The sequence below is a fragment of the Hakea prostrata genome, chromosome 2 (assembly GCF_041222555.1).
Source record: "Hakea prostrata isolate BN-2017 chromosome 2, UWA_Hpros_2, whole genome shotgun sequence".
NCBI classification, from domain to species: Eukaryota; Viridiplantae; Streptophyta; class Magnoliopsida; order Proteales; family Proteaceae; genus Hakea; species Hakea prostrata.
This window is the reverse complement of record NC_142601.1, coordinates 53,542,095-53,561,407: the sequence shown is the minus strand read 5'-3', so window position 1 is coordinate 53,561,407 and position 19,313 is coordinate 53,542,095. Positions and strand designations below refer to the sequence as shown.

At 37.4% G+C, this 19,313-nt stretch overlaps 2 protein-coding genes across 9 annotated transcripts in view; one reads left to right on the top strand and one right to left on the bottom strand.

Annotated features, from left to right (window-relative positions):
* LOC149024884 (PPR containing-like protein) overlaps nucleotides 1-1,500 on the top strand; it is a 33,229-nt gene extending 31,729 nt beyond the window's left edge. For 5 of the 6 annotated variants that reach the window (XM_089145084.1, XM_089145083.1, XM_089145082.1 and 2 more), the window contains exons 9-10: nucleotides 873-935; nucleotides 1,040-1,500. In XM_089145084.1, the coding sequence (XP_089001210.1) occupies nucleotides 873-935; nucleotides 1,040-1,050 (74 nt within the window). In that variant the 3' untranslated portion in view covers nucleotides 1,051-1,500. Of the gene's footprint in view, nucleotides 1-872; nucleotides 936-1,027 lie in introns of all 6 variants that reach the window. The other variant, XM_089145085.1, reaches the window with a different exon arrangement.
* A 5,827-nt stretch (nucleotides 1,501-7,327) lies between these two features.
* On the bottom strand, nucleotides 7,328-15,481 carry LOC149024883 (protein WVD2-like 7). 3 transcript variants are annotated; one of them, XM_089145079.1, is made up of 11 exons: nucleotides 15,126-15,481; nucleotides 14,939-14,999; nucleotides 14,662-14,782; nucleotides 13,109-13,924; nucleotides 12,570-12,767; nucleotides 12,130-12,173; nucleotides 11,954-12,046; nucleotides 11,782-11,875; nucleotides 11,627-11,698; nucleotides 10,894-11,004; nucleotides 7,328-8,512 (listed from the first exon to the last, which is right to left on the bottom strand). In XM_089145079.1, the coding sequence occupies exons 3-11, from the start codon at nucleotides 14,695-14,697 to the stop codon at nucleotides 8,045-8,047; spliced, it is 1,932 nt and encodes a 643-aa protein (XP_089001205.1). In that variant the 5' UTR covers nucleotides 14,698-14,782; nucleotides 14,939-14,999; nucleotides 15,126-15,481; the 3' UTR covers nucleotides 7,328-8,044. The 3 variants fall into 3 exon arrangements, with proteins under 3 accessions (XP_089001205.1, XP_089001204.1, XP_089001203.1); XM_089145078.1 differs by having other exon boundaries at nucleotides 14,939-15,481; XM_089145077.1 differs by lacking the exon at nucleotides 14,939-14,999 and having other exon boundaries at nucleotides 15,000-15,481.
* Between the last annotated feature and the right edge of the window lie 3,832 nt (nucleotides 15,482-19,313).

Sequence of the window (19,313 nt, the reverse complement as noted above, 5' to 3'; positions counted from 1 at the left end):
TTATAAATTCTCCAAATGTGGAAGTCTTGGTCTGTTAAAGGGTTGCATGCTAGACCCATAATGTGCAGGGTTGCATGTGTTCCTTTACCTGGTTAAAGTTCAAACTATTTATATTTTGACACTATAGTGCTGTAATGACATATTTCAAGGCTGTGATTCTATCTACAGTGGAAGGGTTAAGATAATCCAGTTAGTGGCTTAGTGTTGTTCAAAATGTCTTGACTGATTCAAGGGCTATAATGACTTCTTGGACGATGTTACCGGTTCACATTCAAGAGCATATAAATTTTACTTTTTGAATTTCTAGTGGGGAGTGGATGGCACTGAATGGTGAAGTATCAGGTTCAAGCTTTTATCTTGAGTATTTTTCTCTTTTCTGCAGCTCATCCAAATGTTGGCTCTATTTTTCCTATGCTGATATTTGCAATTATGGTAGTGAATCAGCTGCTAAATTAAGCCCTCAAGTAGTTGGGCATGAGAGCTTCACTTGGATAGTTCATGGCTAGATCTGAGGGCTGCTCAAGCTTATGATGTGTGACATTCGGTTAATGAAGCACATATGATAGGGAATCCTACATGGGCACATCTAATAAGAATTAGACTTAGACTTGATGTCCTAGGGGTTGAGACCCATTTGAAAATATTCCTTCTTTCTCCTTTATTGATATGTTTCTGTCTATTTCTTCATCGTATTTAGAAACTTGCCTTGTCTGTTTCTTTCTTCTTTTTTGTGCATTCTGGAGAAGGGCCTTTCACCAGTTATCATTTTCTTGCTGGTTGGGAAGAGTGAGTTCATCAGTCACGTCTAGTGAAACATGGCACCCTGATTCTTTATTGATCATGTAACATTTTTCTTTGTGGTGCGTGTTCAGAGAAGATTATGCAGGCTGGGGCTGCTAACACCTTGGCAAATGATAATGGTGATGTGCAGAAAGGTCGAAGTTTTACCCCTTTGATTTCTTGCTAGCTAGTCAGTGAAGATCATTCCAACACTCTTTTACTGCTAACTCATGCTTTATATTTTCAGTTGGGTGAACAGGACCAGGTTAAAATAACAAGATGAAATGGAGTGCCTCTGGGATACTTTCCAAGATGAAATGGAGTCCCTCTGGGATACTTTCCTGGCATCTGGTTTTACTTGTTGATTTTTGTCCTAGAGTTGGGATTGGCTGTCATGTGTTTCCAGTCTTGGTGTATGGGAACCCAATCGATCCATTTCATACCGTGCAAGATATTCTGATTGACTATAAATTGGAAAGCTGCCTGAGTGAACAAGTGGCACATGCAATAAAATGTTTCGCATCAATGAAATTTTATGGAATTTGTTGGTCCATCTTTAGTTTTTCTCGTGTATCCAAATTTTGTATAATCCCTCAACTGATAATATTTGGTGAAGCAGTTTTCAAGACAGTTCAGTGCATTGTGTATGCTGTAAGATTCCAAATAGTTTGTGAATTGATAAGATTCTCCCTTTCAAAACTTGAGTAATGTGTAGAAGGTAAGTTCTTTTCTAATGGGAGTGGGTATCCTGCATTTTTATTTTTGTTGCTGGAAAAAAGCTCATTGGGGCTTTTGAGAAATTACAAGTTTATCCGTTATCACTTTGACCATTCAAATTTAAAACGTTTTGAAACTAGAATACCCTCACTTATTTAAATTACATTATTGCCTCTATTTCCCTTCCATCGCCTCTCTCTTTTCTCTTCCAGTGAGTGGAAGGAGAGATTGATGGAGCTGAGAAGATTTAGGGATTCCAGTTATGGCCAGAAAACCAGGACCCTTGGGCTCTAGGGTTTCCATTATAGTTCTTGAGATAGAATCGAGCCTTTCAAGCCAAGCTGACGAAGACAATAGCATGAGACCTGAGAAATGGAGATTGAATGGTTCAAGAATTTCTGCATCAGTTTCCACTGAAGTGAAAAGATGAAAAAAGAAGGAGAAAAATGTATAAAGGAGAGAGCGTGGGTATGAGAAAAAGTACACTTGGCCAATGGTGGGTTAGTTGAGCAGTTAAAAACTCAAACTTTCATGGAGAGGTCTTCGGTTGTCACCCATCCGATGGGGGCATCTATATTAGTGATACCCCACCCAATATAAAATGGATTTAAATATGGAATTTGTAGATTTGATTACTTTGTTCTGTTGCAAACTTGTTCTACTTCTCAAAAAATTGTTAGTTAACTCCCATATCTCATATATTAGAACAAATTTAAAATTCATACTGAATTCGTAAATTAATGGAACTCTAGAAACCGACTTATTTCTTTGTTGTCTCTTTTTCTTTTACTTCCCATCTCTTTGTACCCTTCATGATCATAAGAATGTTAAAGAATGCATGACAAATAGTTTGGTTTAAAACGTCAAAGTTGTTTTAGACATGGACATTGTATGAGTTCAGTTTAGTTGTCAAGAGTCTTCCAAGTGGTTAATCTTTCAATATAACACTGGACAACAAATGCCTTCACAATCGAATTTATTCATATGTCAAATTTTAGTTCAAAATTCAATCATTTAGATATTCTCATAATCTTTGATTTTCTTGGTTTGTTTTGCCCCACTTGATCAAATCGAATTGGGTCTACTCATTTCATAAAATTGTGATGCAGCAAATATTTTGATGAACATATTGTGTATAGCACGGTTTAAGTAATTGGAATCGGTAAAAAACCATGGTTTGTATCAGTTTGATCTTATAGTTTTACAATTTGAGTTAATTATAATTTGATTAATTTCCATATAGAGCACGATTGTATATCCCGAATTTAAAGGGATCACGTCTCCTTCATTAACCGTTTGAGTTCCTTCGTAAAAGGCTACTTCTCAACTTGTCTCTTGAACCAGCCCTGATTGGGACAATTGGACCGACTGTGGTATGGTTCGGTTGATTGTTATTTTTTACTTATCATGAGCCCCCCATATATAGGGATTGGGATGAAAACCGATCGCTTGGTATGTCTTTCTCGAATGAGAGCCTTAGGCATGGTAGAGAGAAGTTCAAATGTTCCCTAATCTCCTGACCACTTCTCAGACGTCGCATTCATTGTCAGAAATGCCATGTCTTCTCAAGCCGCATTCATTCATCGTGCTTTGCATCGGGAACAAGCGCCATCATTAAGCCCACTTTCTCAAACCGTCTACACTCTACCACCATTGATCTTGAATCAATATTGTTCGTTAGATGTATGGTTTCGAGCTGTCGCTCATACTCGATCGTTGATTAGAATCAATCTCGTTCGTTCATATTTTGCTCTAAATCTATTTAAACCCCTTTGTTCCTTAGCTTCAACTTTTACTTTGCCATTTTGTGAAACATCTATGCTTGAAGTCTTCAGCAAGTTCTTGCGATTTTAAGTCTTCTAGCTTCAATTCCAAACCACCAAACCATTCAAGATCAAACAAGTAACTCTCTTGGTCCTCAGCTCAGTTTCTTCTTCTGTTCCATCTTTCTTTTCCATTTCTGATTCGTGACTTCTGCCTTAGTTTACTTAGAATTCCAACCCATTTTCTTCTTTCGATAGCCTTTAGAATTTACCCATCTCCTTCCATGGGTAGTCGCAGAACTTCTGATGATGACTTTATTGACCAAATGGTCAAAGGGGATGATTCTGCCAATCAACCAAGCCCTTCAACTTCTATTGAGCTATCGGGTAATAGGAATGTGAGGATTACCGACCGTTGGTTGGCTACCCCTCCATCCGTTCAGCCCCTAGGGAACAACCAAGGAATGCAGCAGAGGGTAGGATAGTTAACTCTCCCTCATCTTCCTAAAAGCACAAGGCCTCCAAAGGCAGTTGCTGGAAGTTCCCGACCATTCAAGAGGCTTGCGAATGGCCCAAGTTTTTATGTGTCCCACATTCGCCCTGCCGAAGTGGATGAGATCTCTACTAATTTCCTCCTTCCTTTTCCTACCTCCTTATGGTGCCCAACTCGGATGAGAGAGTTGATTCCAATCCTCTGGAAGAGCTTTCAATTTATGTTGGTACTTTGAAGAGTGAAGTGAAGTTCCCGTTCTATTCCACCATTTTTGCTGAAATTCTCAACCACTTGGACCTTTGTCCGGGTATGCTTGTCCCGAATAGCTAGCGACATATCGTCGGGTTGTGTCTCGAATTCCAAATCACCCCTTCACTGCCTATTTTCTCAAATTTATTATCTCAGTAAATCCAACCCACTCGGTTGGGTCTTTTTCTCTAAACGTCCCAAAAGCAAATTGGGATGGTCGGGCAACATCCTTGCTGAGGGGACTTGCCCATCCAATCATAAGGGGTGGCGTCATCGATTATTGTTCTGCCGAGTGCCCCTAGGGGATTTGAACTTCCCGATCACCTCGAGTCATCAGAACTCTTACACCTAGGTGAACTGCTCCCTCCCTCTATCTCCCGAAGAGGACAGTGTCGTTCAATCAATGAAGTCTATCTAGGTGCGTCAGAAGATCCATGGTTTTGCCATGGAGTATGACGCAGTTCTTCAGTGGTGGGGTCTAGCCCCTGGTGAGCTCCCGATTCTCATTTTCTACTTTCGTTGTTTATCTAAGTGCTTTACTGACATTTGTTCTACTCTGTGTTGCAGTGCCTCCAAAGTGTAACCCGTAGACAGTGAAGGCCTTGGCCAACCAAGGTATTCATGGTTGCCAAGGATCGGATAGGGAGAATCAAAAGAAAGGAGAAGGAGCCCAAAGCACATCAATCGGCTCCAAAGGCCTCCTCTCAGGTTTGCTGAAGGTTCGGCAAGACCCAATCGCCAAAGGGAAAGGCTCGATCGACATCGTCGAATCAACACAAGACGACGTCAATCTGGCCAAGAGGAGGCATGACTTGGTGGACGACGCTGCCTCGAAGAGGGCTGGGGTTGAGCAGGGGGTGTGTACCTTCCCCTTGGAAGCTATTAGTAAGAGATTGGGTCTTTCAAGACACCGGTCTGGCTTTGGAATGGGCTACAAACACCCGAATGCCTACCGATTGGGAGGCCCTAAATTCTAAGCCTGATGAAGAGTTCATAAACTCTTATATTAGGTAAGCCTTTACCTTTAACTTTGTTTTTTCTGTTGTCTCTTTCTTCCTTCTTCTTCTTGCTAATTGTTCTTTATTTGCAGGGTCCTTACCAAAGACTTCCATAGGCATATGGAAGCTTTACTAAGGGTTGATCGCCTCAATGTTTGGGCAAAGGGTTATGAGGGTGAGGTGGAGGCCAAACATAAGGAGGTCTCCAAATTGAAGGAAGACAACTCCAAGCTTTGTAAAGATGGCTGCAATGGGGAGGATCAGGGAGTTAGAACAGGAGGTTTCGAGGCTGCAATATGCACCTTCTTCTTTGGATGCCAAGGTCGAGTGTGAGATCCCCAAAAATTCTAACCCGATAACCCGATGTTTTAGGTTCATGAACCCGGAGTTCAGGAAGAGTTCAACTTTGGACCATCCAAGTTGAGCTCGAAGGTTGAAGGATGGAACCCATGGACTTGGATGATCACCGCCTTGCTTGCCTTCAACAAGAGAGAGAAAATTTTTCCTGAAGACATTTGTGAAATCCCCACATTTCTAACCCTTTAACCCATGGTTTCAGGATCGTAAACCCGGAACTCTAGTCGGTGACAACTGTGGGCCATTCGAGTTAAGCCCTGAAAGTTCAAAAATGGACCCGATGATAGTGGATGACCTTAGTGATGACTTGGCCACTCTCCTAGAATTTAAGAGGAGAGACAATGTCAATCACGAATGCATTAAAAAGCGATTTTGGCGCGTCTGAAAATTGATGAAGGAGAATTCAAATGATGAAGTAAATAAACCCAAACGTAGGTTTTAAAAAGACCTTTATTTCAAGCCAAAAATCACTGGAATCAGACCTTGGTTGAAGGGTCAACCAAGGGCTGGTCGATCATACCAGGTTGACTGGTTTGGACCGACCACCCATCCCCATATTCAGGGCAATTTCGGGAATTTGGGTTTAAAAACCCTATTTTATGATTCCACTCACCTTAGAACACATTTTCTATTGTTAGAGTGGGCTGAGGCTTGTAGAGGAGGAGAAACCAAGAAGGATTCTAGATTCCATCCACACGAAGGCGCGTTGAGACCATAATCATTGCGGAATTGTTGAGAAAGGTGAGTGTTCTTCAACCTCTCTTCTCTAAACTTAGGTTTATGGTGTTTCCTTCACAATGAATGATAGATTTCGGTAGTTGGGGTATATTGAATGCTTAAAATGCTTTCCATTAGTCTTATTTATGTTTCCCTTTAGTTTTGAAAGTTGTGTATGCGATTCGTTGCGAGCAATTTTGCGTTGAACCTCTCAGAGATGCTCAGGCACTCGCGAGAGCCAAATTTGGCGCTTTTTGTTTGAGGCCTAGTTGGGACAAATTGTTGATAACTTTTAGGACCTTATTATTGTTAATTAGAAGTCCCCAAGGTCTCGCTTCGATCCGATTTCGCATCGAGGTGAAATATGGATTTTTGGCCCAAACTAGGTGGACCGGAGGGTGTTGAACCCATTCAACCGGTCCTATCTGGGAAGTGTATTTTGGACCTCTTTTGAACCCGAATTGATTCCTAGTTAATACTTGGTTATTTTGGTCTAATTACATACTCTTGGGTGCACTTTGTGAGGCTTTGGAGAGCTTATACTAACTTGAAAGGTGAGGAATATATTTGACCATATCTTGTAAGCTTAATTATGATAGTTAAATTTCATTATTGATATTTTGCTTCAATTTTGATATTTGTTATCTTGTGATTATGTGTGTGATTTTGTGGAAATGAAAGTTAAGTAAGTATATTTGTTTCTATTTTTCAATTCTTGTGAACGATGATATGAGAATGCGGTAAGATTGGTTTTGAGACATAGTTCTCTTATATCTATTTACCAACTAGGGTTGTGGGTTCGGCCATTATCCTAATGACCTTATATAAGTATGCATATAGATCTAAGTACATGAATGCTAAATGTCTAAAAGTGTTTGGCTAGGTAACCTCATGAATACTACTACCTTTCCGGTAGACGTATTGAAACCGGATAACCCGTGATGTCAGTGGATGGGTCTTGTGAGCATCAAGCATGCCCACTTCCATCATTAGACGGTAGGGTTGCATATAATAGATAATGGCTCATGGACGCTCAAAGTTTTATGCTATAAAAATTCAACATCAAAAAGTCCATTGTTGATTTTTTTTCCCTTAAATTTTAATAAGAGCATTTTTTAAATAAAATAAAAAAAATAAAATTAATTGTTGTTAATGAATTGGAATGAGCTTCTTCAAACAAAAAGTGGAGTATTAGTACTTTAAAGCCTCCATTTTGGAATGTGAGTACAATTTGCTCAAAGTCTTATGCTATAGAAACGCCATTGCTGACCTAAATTTGGGAGGTTTTCCAACTGATCAACCATTACAAACCATCCCCACAAAGGAACAAAGAAAGAGAGTGCCTAAAAGATGTCATGGAAAATTGTTCATCGCGTTTCAGTGACTTCGAGAAAGGTTGCATATATCACAAAAGAAAAGCTGCAGCAGAGAAAATAGTTGCAACTCGCAACAGCTCATAGAAACAGAGTAACCGTGATTCGATACTATTACAGGCACGTTAGATGCTGCAGGCAAAAATGCAGAATGCAAATTATGTTACAGAAAATACAAGGGAAAAATCGAACACAAGGAGAAAATTTCTGAGCAAAGTTAATAACATTATTAATAATCTCATTGTTTATTCTTTTTGTACAAAGTTATGTTATAGAAACGCAACTGCTGACCTGAATATGGTAGGTTTTCCAACTGATGAACCATTATAAACCATAACACCAAGGGATAATCAGAGTGCCTAATAGATGTCATGGAAAATTGTTCATAGCGGTTCAATGACTAGAGAAAGCTTGCAGATTTCACAAAAGAAAAGCTGCAGGAGAGAAAATAGTCGCAACTCCCAAGAGCTCATGGAAACAGAGTAACCATGACTTGATACTCCCAACTCCCAACTACAGGCACATAGGGTTCTGCAGGACAAAAATGCGGAACTCCAATAGAATATCAAGTGGATAAGATGGTAACAAGGTCTATGTTTAGGAGGCAACACCAACAGCTAAATTATCCATTCCAGAACTTCCACCTGCACCCTTCATTGCCTTCCTCACCATTTCACCACTACTCCTCCCAACAGTGTTAACTGACCGCCTGCCATCAGTTCTCTCTTTCCTCAACTTACTACCCTCTGAGCCTTGCTGTTTAGAATCCTTGGCCTTCTCTGTATCTTTCTTCCCCACTGACTCACTTTTTCTGGTGACTTTTGAAGTGATAATTTTATTGGTTGATGCACCCAGAGTGTTTTCACCCACTTCAGAAGATACCGTTAGTGGAGAATCAGTTGCTTCTGAGGCTTGTTGCTGAGAAGCCATGCTTTGAGGTTTGCGGGGAGATGGACATTGCTGACTCCCTACCTTCAACGATGGTGCGGATCTACCTGACGCAGTGCACACTCGATTTGGTGACTTGCTAGGTGATTTGCTTTGCGGTTTTTCTTTCAGATGAATCTGCAGGAGATGAATGCAATCAATATCAGCTGGATTGCCGTGTCCACTCCTTATTTAGGGTACACAATGGAAAGAAATACCAAACCATTTCATTTGGAATGACAACCTCTGGTGTGATGATGTACAATGACTTGAAGAAATAAGAGAGCTCTTTATAATTCTAACAGGTCCAAGAATCAATTTTTTGATACTACTAAATGGGAGGTCACTATAGAAGTTGCAGCATTAAATTTAATGTAGCACTCAGAGAAGACTGAGGCAGTGGCAGATAGGCGGAGTCTTCCTGTGAGATGGAGGAGCCTTAGTATTAAATCATCTCACTGGAGGAGACCATCAAGAGTGATTCTCTTGTCACTGTGATTGTTTTTTGTCTGATGGGAGCATATGGAGGATAGTGAGGGATGACCTAGGAGGAGGGATGTTTGCTTTTCTGGGCAAAGGGGATGTCTGGTGACTGCAACATATGGGAATGCAACCAATCTGGAGGGGAGTGAAAATCTGTGTTGACAGAGAGTTGCATCATGTTACCATCAGATCAATCTCCTCTTTGATGGTGGATATTATCAATGGAAAGATAAAAATGGCATTGATCCAAGTCTTCAAAAATAAAATCAGAAATCACCATAGGTATCCGCAAAAAGTAGAAGTTCTGCATGCAAGGAAGGAAATAAATCGAGCAGCTGATTAAATGGCTGAGATGAGCTAAGGAACTGATTCTCATGACAGACTAAATGAGATGGTAGCTGAGGACCAGAGGGGTGAAATACACTTCAGAGAATGATGCGTTCTGGGGTAATAACAATGTTTCGGCTGGTGTCTTTTGTGGCTGTATTGCTGGTTTAGTTTGGTTGGGTCTCGTTTGTACATATATGGTCTATGTCCTTGGTTTGAGGTTCCCAATCCTTTTGGCCAAGCTGTTTTGGTCATAGGTGTCCTGAGAAGCCTTTGTCTGTCCTTTTTCCTTCTTCAGGTTTGCTTAATACAACTTACCCACAGGGGGAAAAGAAAATTTTCAGTAAGAAATGGAAGCACAATAAAAATAGTGGTCACATGCTTAATTTCTATGTCCACTCAAAAAGAACACCAACCAACCAGATACAACTCATACTCTTAGGAAGAACTCAAAATAACATATTATATTGGCTTCCACTCTGGTCTTGATTTGTTCCTAGTTTTGTTATCATACAATCAAAGACCAAAGTTTGAAAGATGAACTTGTGAAGATTACATAATAACCAAGAATATCATAGTAGAAGGACCCCACATGTAATAAATAAATAATCTGCCTCCGTGATGCTCAAATTTAACTGGCTCTTCCAATAGGGTGGTTAATCACTCAGAATGTCAAACTCATATTCTTTTTGTAGATAGTAGCTGGATATGCATGCCAATTATATGGATAAAAGAAAAATAGGAGATAAAAGAACTTACAGATTTACGGATGGAAATGAGAATGACACATATACTAATTTGGGTAGGATGTCAGTTTCCACAAACAAGAACATAATGGTACCAATCATCAAATAAAAGCTTTATCCTTACGGATACCATAAGGAGTATCAGCTGTAGTCAAACAAGTGCCAATTTTCTGGAGAAAACAAAATGGAAATGGAACCCCATATCTTTCACTAAGGAAATGAGACGAGTTCCTCTCATGTCAACCAAAGTTTTAAGTGGGTTAAGGTTGGCTGAGGTTGCCTTAGTTTATGTTCAAGATAAGAGATGTGAAATTGCCCCAGAGGGTTTGGTTGGGAACTCGAGTATCAGTGGCTTCAACGAAAGCCAACCAGATATAGGATCAGTTTTAGCTTGCTTCCCAAGGAAAGACTTTGATATTATTGCTCAGAGGATGGGCCAAAACTAGAAGAGGTAAAACAAGGTGGGATGCTGTTAGAAATAAATTCAAACATTTTGTTAATTACAAAGACCCAAGTAAATTAGATTTGTCAACATAAACATGCATTTAATAATAGAGGTTACAAGATATAGATATTAAAATTAAAAGATAAACACCAAATTGATCTTTATAAGCCGGAAAACTTGGATGAATGCTCTATGGTGCAGGACGCCAATCTGACACTAATCATTTTCCATCTGGGCTTGGGATTGGCAGCACAAAAGCACAGGAATAGTTGTAATATTTAGACAAAGTACATAAATAAATTAAGATTTATCCCATCAAGAATGTAAACATGTTTACATGTTTCTAGTGCATCCTTATGTCCGCCTAGAGTATCAAACTCGAAAAATACTAAAAAAGATTAAGTTTCTTACCAAATTCTTTTCTTTCTTTTTTTTTTTTTTTTGGGGGGGGGGATTTTCTATCTTTCTGGTTATATAAGGTATTGAGAACATCAAGAAAGAGCACCATTCTGCATTACCTTTTTTCCATCTGAGCCTTGTTGTGCAGGTTCATGATAAAAAGAAGGCATAGGTGTAGCCTTGAAGTTTAAGTTTTTGCGAAGTTGTTTAATTTCAGCTTCCATCTCTTCCTACAGATAAGAAAATTCAAAACAAGAACATCCAAGTATTACAAAACAACATAGCAATCGCCAAAAGTGAATCTGTAATTAGATTAACAATGTGACAAAACCACATGGAAAACAGAGAAAACCTAGAAAATAGGCATGTTTTATCGTTTATTACAGTGGGATCTCATATAGCTAACAATCACAGGACAAAAATATTATATATAATTTTGTATTAGTATTGTTTTTAAATCATAAATAAATCAATTCTTTTTAATATTATTGAACATAAAAGGTTATTTGCATACAGAGTAGTTTATTGAAGTTTTCATTGCATCTTGAGATTGAAAAAAGAGGGAATGTTTTAGGTCATCAAGGCGGGCATTTGTAATTCATTAAAATGATGGTGCACCATATTAGAAGTGTGTTAGAGATATTTTTTAAGTTCAAAATTTAAAACAGAGTTGTGCTAAAATAATCCAGTTGTCAATTGTTTTGACTATCTAGTTGAATGGTCTATGAGAGGGCCAAATTATTGAAAGGGTTTTTAATAGCCAAAAAGAATAGAAACATGGGCAAGGTAATATAATGTAATGTGCTGAGTTAGATAATAGAAGTCTATGTCCTGATAGATCAGTCTACAGACCTGTGTTTTTGTTTGTCTCTGGTTCATCTCAGCCTCTTTAGCATGCATTTTTTCCTCTAACTTCATAGAGAACTGAAAACAAGGGGCAGAAAAAGTAAGCCTTCCAGATTCAATGCCCAGTCATTGAAATAAATTTCAATTAGAAAGAGCCATACCTCTCTTCTCTTTTCAGCTCTTTCATTACTCTTGAAATGGAAGATAGCAGAGCTTGGCCTTGTATCCGACTTTGAGTTAACAGTTCTCTTAGGCCTACACCATCTCATTTGTGATAAGAAAGTCAATATCGACAAAAATAAGAAAGAATTATCAATCAAGTTTCTTGCACACCTGTTCAGAGATTGGCTCATTTTGGGTTCATTCCTCTCCAAGGTTGAGGGTGGAGATTTTGAGCCTGGTTTCTTAGCATTTAGATTTTTGTCGCTGTTAAAGATTAAAGTAATTAATTTGAGGTGCAAACCAAGGAACCTATAATATATGTCAGCAGCTCAGGCAAGAAGTGATACCTTCTATTATCTTGACTGAGTTTTGCCTTCGAATTTTCAGGATCCTGAAAATGAAAACCATTCAACAATCAGAGAAGAAAGGAAAAATCTCACAACAAAGAGAATTGCTTACTTGCAAACATGTCAGCAGTTAAAAAAATATTACGTGCTTGGATGTCTTGAAATCAAACAATACAATACTACCGTCGATTGTTTCATTACAAATTTGGTAATCACATGCTTATTTGCAAAACAGTCATCTAAATGAATTAAATCCATCAGCAACCTTTAGCAATTCGTAATAAAAAAGAAAAGCCAATTCATAAACTTCAACTCTGGTACTCAGGTTTGGTGTTTGCAGTAGTATTGATTTTTTCTCTTCTTCTTTTTTCACCAAATATTTTGGGTAGTACCATGCATATGTAATCAAATGCATTTCTTACTCAGAGATATATGCATACCTGTGGTTTTGGAGTTCTTGTTAGAGAAGAGCAAGTTGGCGATGCCTTTAGTGGCAATGGCTTCTCAGGTTTAGTCCTTAGTGGACTCTCCTTCCTTGGATTCTTTCTGGAGTCTTTAGATCCTTCACTTGAAATCTTTCTAGGAACCTGAGCCCTCAATTTGGGTTTGTCTGACTTAGTTTCTGTTATGGTCTTTACCTAGAAATAAAGGCACCAAGATGTAAGCTGAACTTAGAAAATAATGCATAAGGTTCCACACACTACACATGGTTGGGCGCAGACAGTGGGAATGGGAATAATAAGGGTTCAAAATCCCCAAAACCCACTTAATAAATGCATCATAAATTCATAATCCACCTTTCATACGTCCATGCACAAATAAAAGTCACCATGTTCCTCCAAAAAAGTTTCTATAAATAGTGCCACCATATGAATTAAAAGCACAACAAAAGACAAGACATTAACTGAAACAACAATATTCTAGGGATACTCAAACTACAAATTAAATTCTTCAAAATCAATGAAATCACGAGTCTCACCTTTAGAGTTTGTTTCTGAGGTTTTCTCGTGCTAAGGTTATCATCAGTCACAGCCATGTGCCTCTCTGGGGCTGAACTGATTTTTTGTAATGTCTCCACATTTCCTGTTTCATCAGCAAGCTTGTCTTTGACTTCGATTTCTTGATCATCCTTCACTAAACCTAGCATGTTGGACTCGGATGGAGTTTGGTGGATTTCACCAGGCTCTACATCTTGAAGATCATCATCTAGAACTGCATCATTAGCGAGATGAAGTGCACCATCTTGAACATCACCATTCAAGGTTTCATCATCACTGGTAAGATGGTGTGCATCAACTTGATGATCACCATCCAACACTACATCGTCATCAGTGAGAGAAGTTGCATAATCTTGAAGATCACTACCAAACCCCGGATCATAACTAGTGAAGGTGGGTGTAGCATCTATGTGACCTTTTGAAGATACAATTTCATTACAGTCTGTCTCACACCCCATTTCATAAGTTTCACGTTGGCAATCCAAATCACATGGACTTTCATCATAATGACCTGAACGGCTCCCTACATTGGCATGCTCATATTCCTCCTTGTTCACATACTCAAGGTTTCCATTTTCCATACCATTTTGGCCCCCACAAGAAGCCTGACGTAGAAGAGCCTTCTTCCTAAAATGAGCTTCAAAGTAGGCTTTCTTTTGAGTAACTGAACCTGGTGTCGAGTATTTCTCAACCTCTTCAAGATATCTATTGTGAGAGAAGGATGATCTCCTTTCCCAAGACAATGATTCAGTTTCAAACCTTCCGAATGATATGGAACCAGAGCCTAAAGAGTCCGCCTGCAGATTTTCAAGAAAGAAAATTGAGAGTAAATGAACAAGAATCCATAAGTCCACCTACACTCCATATATTCTACCAATGCTTACAAAGACAAACATATAAAAAGAGTATAACATGTCAATTGAAGAATATGAATGAGAAGCAGCAAATCTGTTGATAATTTCAGAGACAAAGCAGTATAAGCATAAAAGAGTGTTGAGTTGTAGCAGGATTTCGAGGAGGGTCGTGTTCTTGTTGCCCATGAGATGGCAGCAAAAGCAATAGAATTAGCTACTTTTTGGCTCCCAATCCAGATGAGTTCTAAATCATGGGCTGAAACAGAGATGGAGGCTAAGGGTTAAATGAAATGAACTGCGTGTTACAGTATTTGAGCCTAGGATGTAGGTGCACAAAGGAGGGTTTGATTTCTTTTTTCAGAAGTGACATAGACAATCTTTGGTAGGGATTTGAACTTTCTAGTGTGGACCCGATTCCCAGCTGAGAACATTAAGTTGAAACAGAGAGGCTACCTCAAATACAAATCCTTTCACTGGGATCAAAACAAATTATACAACTGAAGCAAGGTTGAAGAGCCAAGTGTTTTTTAAAAGCCAAGAATGCACCCGTCATCAAAATTCAGCGGATATGAAGATAACAATCAATTTAACATGGTTTCCTACGAGTAAAGGAAACCCACGGTGATGAATTTTCCCATTTGCCTGTGCAATGCTGTTTCAGGGAAAAGTTGAAACCAAACCTGAAAGTTAATGGGTTCTTCCATCTCTCCAGCCATGAGAAGCCAAATCTATCATCACTTTCCAAAACAACCGCAGATGTAGAATAGAAACCTCTCTTCTTTACTTTTCTGGAACGAGTACCTGAAATCACACAGATTCAAACGAAAACTATCAACAAACCCATTCGATTAAAACTTCATAAAAAAAACAGGACCTTTAACCCAGAAAAAGGAAAAAGAGCAGATTTTACAAGAAAAACATGCTCAGATCAATCTTTCAGTGTTGCCAATTACACACCTTTAGACCCAAAACATGCGCAGATCAACCGGGAAAAGAAAAGAAAAAAAATCAGATTTACCTTCAAAATCAATGGATTATGTTAGTCTTCATGATATACACTTCAATCCTACGCGGCATTCCATTAAAATTTACAATAATAAAACCACAAAACTCAGTTCTGAGTTCACGAAATCCGATGAAAAACCTTCTAAGTTTAGAAGCTCAGAGGTCCGGTCGATCTCCAATAGCTTCAGAAGCTACTAATAAATCCACTGAAACGTCTCATTCAAATGAGCTGGAATCCTGAGCCTGCGTGTTGGAGTGAACTTCAGAACTAGACCTCCCTTTAATCCCTTTTTCAGGAATATTTCTTGAGACGACGAGAAGAAGAGATTTAGATCTGAGAAGTACAAAAAAAAAAGGCTGAGCTCCCTGGCCACTTCACGAGCTCAAAGACTGAAACGATCACCGCAATGATATTTCAGAATCTGCAGAGATGCTTAAAAGCTTGGCTTGCTTCATCGCTCCATGGTCCATGCTGTCTCCTTTTGTCTTCTCTAGACAAACAACCTAAACCATAATTAATAAGATCTAACTACTTTTATTATTCTTAAATAATCCACATTTATATCTTCCGTTAAAGATGGTCATCTCACCGTTAGGTTAAGCCCGGTGATCAGTAGTTGTGAAGTAGTGATCACTGGACGGTTTTGCAATTGATCGGTTCAGATTTCGTTACTGTAGATCAAGTAACCGTTAACATGAATTAATATGGCGGCAAAACTAACGGAAGTTAGTCCGTAAAGAAGCGGTTCGGCTTGGATCTTATAGTTTCCACGTGTCAATTTATGGGTCACTTCACTTGTTTTGACTCCGAGTGGGCGAGAAGCAGGGGTTAAACGTGGTGCGAAGGAAAACGAACTACGTTGCTCTCTCTCTCTATAGAGATTGGAGGGAAAGGGAAACGGTTACTCCAGAGAGAGAGAGAGAGTTTTAACCGTCCGATATATATGGATTTTTTTGGATTTACTGTTTAAAAGAATTTTCCTTTTCCTGCGTTTGTTTGTTGGAATAATGATGGGGTGAGAAAATTCTTGAAAAAAAAAAATAAATTTTTTTACTTTCTTTTATATTCTAAAATATAGATTATTTAGTTGTTTAGAGTAAAAAAAATTAGAGACAAATTTTCTTAATTTAAAAAACTTGTTTGGTGATGTGGCAACCTAATTTTTTCATCTTAAACTTTTTCAAAACTTTACAAAATATGTAGAATTTTATGAAAAAATGTGAAAGATAAAATATGAGACCTATAATCAACACTTTTCTACAAAATCCCGTCATTTTTTTTTCATTTTCCCTCACCCATTATATATGGGGCCCACATATTTTTTTCTCCATCCTTTTTTTCCACTCCTACCTTTGCAGACAAACACAACCTTTGAAATTGGGTTTAAGGTTTAGACAAAGCATCAATTTTTCTTAGGGGCCTAAATCAATATTGATTTCTTACCAAAAGCCTAGGAATTGAGGATCCCATTTATCCTTACCCCCCCAAAAAAAAATATTGAGATAATTTTAATTTATAGTTATTTAAAAAAAAAAAAAAAGTGTTTCAATTCCAAATTAGTTAGGGCATTTAAGTGTATCTCTTTACGGAAAAATGTTTTTCATACATATATAATTGTTTTGTTCTTTGATGGTTTAGGCCCTCACGATCTATGGTTACACGAAATGTGAGTGGTTGACATAAAATTATTTATAAAAAAAAAAAAAAAGGGAAAAAACAATCTGTGGGTCACAAAGTCTTGAATATTTATTATGAATTTTTTTAGCTATTTTTTTTGTGATTATATTTATTTAATATGATAATGATAATAATATAATATTAAAAAAAAAGAGAGAAAAACTCCTAGGTCCTATAGCCCATATCTCAATGCAAAGCTAACAAAAATATGCACTTATGAATCTCACAGAGGTCGGCTCATATAGGCTTGTTTTTATCAAACTCTCAATGTAAGGGTCACAAATCTTAACAATGATGTTTCATTATTATAATCATTATGTATTATCTTCTATCATAAGAAAGTTAATTAATTAAAAATAAAGAAAATAACATTACAGCTAATGCTATACATTCTCCTGATCATAAAATTAACCTATGTTAAGTAGTAATTTAATATCACATTGATTTCATTTTGAAACATCTACAAATTTAAAATTTAGTATTACATTCTTAATAATGTTAAGAAAATAAACCTTTCAAGACAAAAGGATATCCACCATAACTTTCTGCCACATTTATTGTTCCTTTAAGGTATTTGAAAATCTTAAATGCTCTTTTTAATGTAGGTTATTAGGATATCTTTTTTAGGTGAAATATAGGATAGTAGGATTATTAATGTACCTCTAATTTGATCTTTATTTGTCATGGCATACATGAGATAGCCAATAACACTAAACACTAGAATAGCCAGCTTGTGACATGCTTTTCCATCATTTGACACTAGAATCAAAAGGTATACTCATACTTGTAAGAAACCATTGTAGATGTTGTTTCTCAAGAAACCTTGCAACCACATTAGTTCAAAGATTATCCTATCTTTTGTTAGAGTTTATATCTTCTCAAGGCCAAGGGCAAAACCATGCTTATATTAATTATATAAATGCTCTCTTGAGAATGTAGTTGAGGTGCGTGCCAACTGGTTTAGATGAACCTTGAATTTAAAAAAATATATAAAAATTATCATGTTGACCAAATTATGCAGCTGACCTATGTTTATTCTTTTTGCTTCCCTCTTAATGAAAATGACCCCTTAACAAAAAAGAAAAAGAAAAATCATGTTGACCAACTTTACTGGAGGAACATAAATGATTTTCAAATCAACTTATGACAAAAAGAAAGAGAAATAATTAAAGGGCTCTTCTAATTTATAACAATTATGGTCAAGTATTTATTATTAATTAACTCCAAATAGATAAATATGTATCATAAATAGGCGAATCAAGTTGATGAAAACCGACCAGGTTCAATCTGGTTCAACCAAGTCTTGGTTGGACCTCAAGCATTGACCTTTTGAATAGCAACTGTTTTCTTTGAAGTTAGGGATGTGAATCCTATCAAGACAGGATGATCGAATTGTTCTTAGAGTTCAGATCGGATTCAACAATTACAATGCTAGTTAAACTCTCTCTCTTTACAAATAAGACTCAATTGAAGAGTTCAAATCGGACTCACACTCCAACTATAAATACCCATGCCTTTATTTATAATGAGATACACTTTTTAGGAATCACTTCAGCTAGCTATTTGCTTGTTGCAATCTACTTTCTTCATTCATAAATTGGGTATTCAACTAACTAAGGCTTCAGAGGCATTTCTCAACTAATCCGGTCGAGCACATTATTGCAGGTATACTTTATCGTGCAGTCGAACAAGATTTTGCAACAACAATAGCTGAAGTTCCATTTAATTTCTCATTATGTACTTGTCATTTTATGAACAGACTTTACAAACTCTTTAAATTGAGAAAATAAATTTTTATCTAGAGGAGTTAACTTGAACCAACACAAGCTACATGTTGCAATTCAATGTACATCCTTCATTGCACAACAAGAACAGAGGCCAGTACAGTTTGGCAAAGAATCCCAACTTAAATTCATCCAAAAAGTTTTATGTAATATAATCCATCTTATAACCCTTTTAAATTAAACTATCTAAAAAGATGTTTACTCTTATAAGGAGAAAAAAGAAAGAAAGAAGAAACAGTGAGGGCTTAAATGATTATTTTATCATCATCATCTTCTAATCATCCACTAAATCTATGACAAAGAACTCAAAAAGTTGCATGATTGGATCAATCAGAAATGGAACAGTTCGAAGTTATCATAGGCTCAAACTATCATTATGATCATCAGTCTGATATGTGGGCCCAAATGTGATCTCCAAAGTGGGCCACTGGTACCTTGGGTAAGGTCTTGTGGTTGCTGGGAGTTTATGGATAAATTATACTTTGCCTTTCTACATAGGGAGGGAACTAAATAATATTGTGTGGCCCAAAAGCCAAAAGGTAAATGCTGTTTAGAGTGTTTCATTTGGTTGTAGTTTGTGTTGTACATGGCTTTTTATATGTATAATTGTGTCCATAAAGGGCCACTCTTATCCATTGTTTTTCTAAAAACCCATAACCCTTTTTTTGGTAATCAGAAAACCCAGAACACTATATATGTGAATACAATGTCCCATAAATGGGCCCAACACCTTTTGTTTTTATCCATTATCTTTCCAATAATGGAGTAAAGATATTTTCTTTGCTTTTCTCCACCTTTCTTTTTTTTTTATTGTTCTTGTTAAATAATCAGTTGTAGTAGTTGATCAGGCAATTTGAAAGTTGTT

Excerpts from the sequence above, each read along its gene's own strand:
- LOC149024883 (XM_089145078.1), bottom strand. The coding sequence starts at position 14,697 with ATGGCTGGAGAGATGGAAGAACCCATTAACTTTCAG. Across the intron at positions 12,047-12,129 it reads CTCAGTCAAGATAATAGAAG|CGACAAAAATCTAAATGCTA; the intron begins GTATCACTTCTT and ends AATCTTTAACAG. Across the intron at positions 11,699-11,781 it reads GAGCTGAAAAGAGAAGAGAG|TTCTCTATGAAGTTAGAGGA; the intron begins GTATGGCTCTTT and ends CCTTGTTTTCAG.